The sequence below is a fragment of the Entamoeba histolytica genome, genomic scaffold (genome assembly GCF_000208925.1).
Source record: "Entamoeba histolytica HM-1:IMSS scf_1104750518675 genomic scaffold, whole genome shotgun sequence".
Classification (NCBI taxonomy): Eukaryota; Evosea; order Mastigamoebida; family Endamoebidae; genus Entamoeba; species Entamoeba histolytica.
In genome coordinates this window covers 1-7,195 of record NW_001914938.1, presented here as the reverse complement: position 1 = coordinate 7,195, position 7,195 = coordinate 1, and the positions used below count along the sequence as shown (strand labels likewise).

Here is a 7,195-nt window from a genome sequence, read left to right as displayed (position 1 = left end):
TCTCCTTTAATTCTCCTTGTTTTATTTCTTCATTATAATACTTTTTAAATTCTACAGTAATATCTTTCCATTTCTTTTCATCATTAAATGATCTTGCAAATGGTTCTGTTTTATTGTAGACTTCTTTTATAATTTGGTTTTGAACCATAACATCATTGTCTTGGGGATTTGTCTCTGACATTACCTTTAACTTCCCCAACAATCTTAAAACTTTTTAGTTTTTCTTTTTCTTTTTTTTTATTTTCTTTTATTGTTATTTATAACGAATGAAAAACTTAAAATTTTGTCATTGTATTATTTTGAAATTACAAACTCAACAACATCCTCCGTTGCTTTCATTCTCAGCTTTCTTACTTCCAAGTGAAACAGTCTCAATATGTTCTTCAACTGGTGGCTCTAATGTACTTAATTTTTCTGTGATTGCATTGAATAATTCAGTAATATTAATATTAGTTTTAGCACTTGTCTCAAAGCACATACACTGATAGTTTTGTCCCTTTGCCAATGCCTCTTTTTGTGTAACTTCTCGATGTCCTAAGTCTAATTTATTTCCAACCAAAAATAAGAAAATTTCTCCTTTTTCTTTTGAACGTACATCTTCAATCCATTTATCTACACTCTCAAAACTTTGTCTATCTACATTAAGTCAATCTTTTTATTCATTTGGAAAAGTAACTTATTCGTCAAAATTCTTCCCTTTCTATTTAAATAGGTTTCTTTATGAACATAATACACAAACAATATATAATAAAAATACCAAACCATTAATATCATAAACTATCACTGCTGCTGATGAATCTCTAATATAACTTGGAATTAATGATCGATATCGTTCTTGTCCTGCAGTATCCCAAATTTGTAGTTGAATGGATTTATTTTGAAATGTCATAGTTTTAGTAGAAAAGTCAGTACCAATTGTTGCCTATGAGATAAGCACAAAAGTTAATAAGAATATGTAGAAAAAAAAAATAACTACAAACTTCATATCCAGTATTGAAATCACCAGTCATAAACCTTCCAATAATACATGTCTTTCCAACAGAAGAATCTCCAAGAAATACTATTTTTTGTTTCATCAAAGTGTTCATTTCTTAATGATTATGAGTTTTGTAAAGATTTTAGATGAATTTCATTTTTTAGAAACTATAATTCTAATAATTTTATTATCAAATCTATCACATCTTATTATCTTTCAAAACATACATAATGATGAATTTTTTTCTTCTCTTGTTTCTCTTTCATTCTATCCTATTGTCCTCTTAGTCTCATTAATCAATTTCAACCACAAAAACAAAAGCTCTAAATAATAAAAGAAAGATGGAATGAAGGAAAAGGATGTATTGAAAAACTACTAAATTGACGTTTCAATTAAACAATGTAATAAAAAAACAACGCTATTTATTAACTTTTTAAAAAGAATGTCCAATAATGATTGTATAACACCAATATACCAATAACTAATATAAGCTTTAGTAAATTTTTGATTACCTATTGATTAAATTAACTACGTAATACTATAATGAAACAAAATGATTAAATATAACAAATGAGGTATGAGTGTAGTATTATCATTTCTGCAAATCCTATATTTTTCTCTTATTATAAAACAAATTATACATTAAAAAATTTGGTTTTGAATTAAAACCAAAAATAGGTAAAGTCTAAATGCTTTATATGTTATTCGATTTTATTAAAACAATCAATTTAACATGGTTAGATAATAATTTATCACTAACTATTACATTTAATAATTTTATTGGTTCATAATTAATAAAATAACCTATGTATTTATATAATTAATAAGTTATTTAAAATAATAAGCAATTAATTAAGTATTAATAGAAATAGTTTCTATTCTTCCTGGCTCAGGGGGAGACTAATCAAATCTCTGAGTTCTTCTTCTAGAATTTCTACGGAGTATGTTTGGTTGTGATTGAAGCAATATTCCATGACATCAACCACGTTCTTTATTACAATGTTTTTAATTTCTTTCTTGATGTCAATGTCAATTTTTAATTCTTTAATTAATTTGATACTTTCTTTATTTATTATTCCATTGATTGAAATTACTACTGGAATTATTTTGACATCTTTTAATTTTTCTATTTTCATTAGCCTATTCTTTAATTCCTTATACTTATTTCTTTTCTTCCAATAGGCTCAATTAATATTGTGATCAGCCACAATAATCATATCAAATAATAGACAAGTTTTATTCTTTTTATCTAACACATATATGTCTGGTATTTTGTGATATTGTCATTCACTTTTAGGCATTATTTGTTTGTTCAATATCATTGTTATGTCTTTATATTGGAACATTGTTTCATATGGAGGTTTTTTATATTGATTATTTCCAGTGTATTTTCTTATTAATCAATATGATAATGCCAATATTGTCATGGTTTTCCATTTGTGATTTTTATGATAAATACAAGATAGCAGAATGTGTTCTACTGTTGTAATCTCGTCTTTACAAAGTGTTTAGTATTTTAATCTTTCATTTTTCATTATTTTTGATTTTCTATACCCACAAAATATTGCTCCATCTTGCATTTTAGTTAAATGTAGAAATGCATTTTTTTAATATTGATTGACTTCCATGCTTTCACTGTAGTAGTTTTATCTACTCATTTTGACTCAAACCATCTTCTAAAATGTCATTTGTTTGATGACACTTCCATTTTTTGATGTATTTGTCTTTAATTTCATATTTCTACAACTACTTCTTTTTCTTTTCTATCCCTTCATTTATTATTTCTTCTATTTTTGTTTCATTTATTTTATGAATTAATGTTTTTTAATTCTATTCAATATTCCTTTCTTATTGTACCATCTATCTAATATGTTATTTCCTATTTCACTTTCTCTGGTACAGTAGTACATCACTGTTCTAATTAATTCAATAACATATTCGTCCATTATATTTATTAATCCTTCACCCATTTCTTATATAATGGCATATAACCTAACTTTGGAGTTTCACCAATGTATTTTGCCTTTCTTAAGTATTTTCTTATCTCCAAATCAATTTTGTCTAGGTCAGTTATTTTCCAATTTACAACTGATGCTGAATATCTGAAGATAGGGATTACTTCCGTGTTTATTCTAGTAATATACCTTCTATTACTACTTTCATCACTGTTTATTTCTACCATTTTCTGATTCATTTTTCTTTGATGGATTTACAATTGAAGGTGTCATCAATTTTGTCGGACTGCCATATTCCTAAGTATTTATACAATTCCTCACCTTCAACTATGGGATGTTTTGCATTCCATTTGGTATTTCCTTATTGTTTTTTAATACCATTCCTGACTTTTTCTCATTCATTTCAATATGTAACTTATTATTTCTTTTATTTCACAGTGGATTATTCAAATTTCTTCATCGCTTTGTGTGAAAATTCAAATCACAAACGATGAAATAATAAAAATAAAACAGAATTGAATCTTCTTCTCTTCAATATTTTTTGTTTATTTAAAAAAAAATGAAAAAACACAAAAAAAAAAATAAACTAATTATAGAAAATAACAATATTATAATTTTATTATTATTATATTATTAATATTATTATATATTTATTGTTATTCTAAAAATGATAAAAATAACATTTATTTAAAATAGAATGATGTTCAAAATAATGATTGACTTGATGTGTTAATAACGTGTATCAACTATTTAAACATCCATATTTTGAACTTATAAACATCAAATTAAATTCAAATGGAAGAGTTAATAAACAAAAACAACCAATTAATTAAAGAAGTAGTAGAAACACTTCCACACATTGGACAATCAATTGATGATACTACTAAGAATTATCAATATTATATAGGAAGTATTAAAAATGAAGTATTTGAAATAAAAGATGATGAAACATATTCAGAAGCTATTAAAAGAGGAGAAGGAATATTTGATAGGATTGATGAAACAGAAAAAAGAAGAAAACTAGTGATAGAAAAAAGTCAAGAAGCAATCAACAAAATAGAAAGAATCATAGAAGAATGTAAATCAGATGAAGAAACACTAAGTAAAACACGTAATGACCTAATAGATAAAATCATTTATATGGAAGAAATGATAATGAAAGACAAAATATTCAGAAAACCAGAAGAAACGGATAAAATCACAGCAGAATTTAATAAAAAGAAAGAAGAATGGGAAAAGCAATACACTGATTATTTAGAAAGGAAGAAGAGAAAAGAAGAAGAAAGAATAAGAAGATACATTGAAGAGAAATTACTAAGAAAAGGAATAGAAGAAACAAAACATCAAATTGAACAACTAGAAGAGTGGACAAATAGAAAAGTAGGAAATATACTATTTGATTCAGATATTGATAATTGGAATGTTAATACATCAGTATTTAATCAAAGAATAATGAATAAAGAACATATAGTCATTATTATTGAAGATTCAGAAGGAAATAAATTTGGAGGATATGTTAATGAGAAAATTGATAAAGTTGGTTGTTTTATATATGATTCACAATCATTTGTATTTTCATTAGAATCAAATGGAAGAATGAAAGGAATGAAGAAATTTGATATTAAAGAACAACAACATGCATTTTGTTTATTGAATAAATCACATAATTGTTTGTTTGCATTTGGAGGTGATGGAAAATATTTAAAAGACATTGTTGTTCATAAAGAAAATGATAAAACACATTCAGAGTGTATTCAAAGTTCATTTGATTATGAAGGAATATCAAATGCACTTTGTGGAAAATATAATTTCACACCAAAACGAATCATTGTAATTGAAATGAAATGATTCAATCTTGATTAGTTGAAAATGAATTAAAAAATAATAAAAACAAATCAATGAAGAATATGAACAGCCATTTCATATCATCTGCCAATGAATGAAATGGTGAATTAAAAATGGACATAATTCAATGTTGATTTATTTAATTTCATTTGAAATATTCACACCCAATGAGGGTGTTTTTTAATAAATAAGAAAAGAAATAAGAATGAAAGAGAAATAAAACGAATAAATAAACAATTTATTTGTATTATTTCATTGAATTAAATCATTATGAATCAAATGAATAAGATAATAGAAATAAGAAAGAAATAAAGAAATGATAAAATACATCAACATATTTATGTTATTATTTCTTATTCTTATTTTCTTATTTTCTATTTAAACAATAATAAACAAAACATAATAAGAAAGATAAATAAGAATAACACAACATAAAATAAATAAGAATAAAATATACAACAAACATGAATAAACAAGAAATGACAAATGATAAAAGAAGAACTAAATAAAATAACAACAAGAATAAAGAAAATAGAATGAAATTGAAATAAATTGAATAAATTAAGTGATGATAAGAAAAGAGGAATTGACAAAAAGAAGAAATGAATGATGATTATAAAAGATAAAAATAAAATAATAAATATAAAATCAAAACTAAAATAACATAATAATATAATAACAATATCATTGATTTTATCTTATTTTATTTATCTTATTTTATTTATCTTCTTTATTATTTTTATTCTTCTATTTTATTAAATGAAAATGAATGATAAATGAATAATGAAAATCAGAAACAACACACAAACATTAATACAAAATCAAATAATGAAATAACAAATAATAATTGATTATGATGAAGTAATTTAATAAGAAATATAATAAATAATAATAGAAAGAATGAAATAAGACAATATGAAATAATAATAAGAAAAGAAAAAGATATAAATGAAGGTATTAATAATAAATGAAATTATAAATAATAATATAATAATAATGAAATATTCATTCATAAAATAAGAAATAAATAAATGATAAATCAATGAGAATAATTAAAATGATGAAAAATAAAAAGAAAACAATTCAATTTAAATAAAAGAATGAATAATAGAAAATCAACATTCTCATTAATGAAAAAATAAATAATAAAAGAAGAATAAACAATTTTAAAATATAAAGAAATGATTAATCACACGTGAATAAAGAATAATAAAAAATAAATAATATCAATTATTTATCTTCTTTTTATTTATTTATTTATTGTTTGTTTGTTGTATTATATTTATTTTGTTTATTGTTTTAACAATATTATTTCAATCAATTAAATTAATAAAGATAATAAGTGATAAACAAAAATAAAATAATAAAATAAGAATAATAAATAAACAAGAATAGAAATAATATAATTATTATAAATATTCAATGAATAAATGAAAATCAAATAAAATCAATGAAAATCAAATGATAAAATTAAATTAAATAACAAAATAATAGAAATAAACAATATTTTAATTATTAAAATACTTAATATGAGAAATATCAATATTGATAATACTTCTTTTTTGTTTATTGAAGATGAAATAAAAAATATCATATTATTTTGAAATAAAATAACAAATAATTTAATCATCATTTATTCCAATTAATAATTCATAAATAAAAATATAATCAATGTGACTAAATAAAAATAATTGTTTAATGGAAATTAAAATATATAATAATAAATGTATACGAAAATTAACAAAGAAAAAATGCATCTAAATAATTTACAAAAAAAAGAAAAAAGATGAAAAATAATTTGCATCCATAGAATTTTCCATTTATTATATTTTGCTCCTAAAAAAAATAAAAAAATGAAAAATATGATAAATATTCAATATGTATATATTTATGTTTATCTTTTATATTCATTTGTATTTATTTTGTATGAAATATTAATGAAATAGATGATTTGATTATTTATATTTATTATTATGTTATTTATGTATCTTATTTTTATATATTTATATATTTTTATATATTTATTTCTCTGTTTATAATATGTATATCATTGTATTCTTATTATCTATATATTATTATATTATTCTTATTATATTATTTTTCTATTTATATTATTTAGATTTTATTATTGTTATTCTTTTATATCTAGATGTATTTGTTTATTTGTTTATTCATCTTTATCATTTTTATATTCTTATATTTTATATCTATTTTCAATTTATATTTATTCTCTTTTGTTTTATATTAATATTAATTTTATCTTTTATACTTTGATTTTATTATTATATCATTTATTATCTTTTCTATATTTATCATTTATTCTTATTATTCTTTTGTTTTAAATTCTATATCATATATTCATATCATTTTCATTTATATTTTATTACATATTATATGTTATAATAACATAACACATATG

General features: G+C 21.4%; 1 protein-coding gene across 1 annotated transcript, besides 1 other annotated feature; it reads right to left on the bottom strand.

Moving 5' to 3' along the window:
- Positions 1-313: 313 nt before the first annotated feature.
- Positions 314-1,088, bottom strand: EHI_157890 (Rab family GTPase; the record flags this gene model as incomplete). The annotated part of the gene is made up of 3 exons (XM_650011.2): positions 314-636; positions 763-922; positions 981-1,088. 3 exons carry the CDS (start codon positions 1,086-1,088, stop codon positions 314-316), a joined length of 591 nt encoding a protein of 196 aa, XP_655103.2.
- Positions 1,089-1,814: 726 nt separating this feature from the next.
- Positions 1,815-3,415: a repeat region.
- Between the last annotated feature and the right edge of the window lie 3,780 nt (positions 3,416-7,195).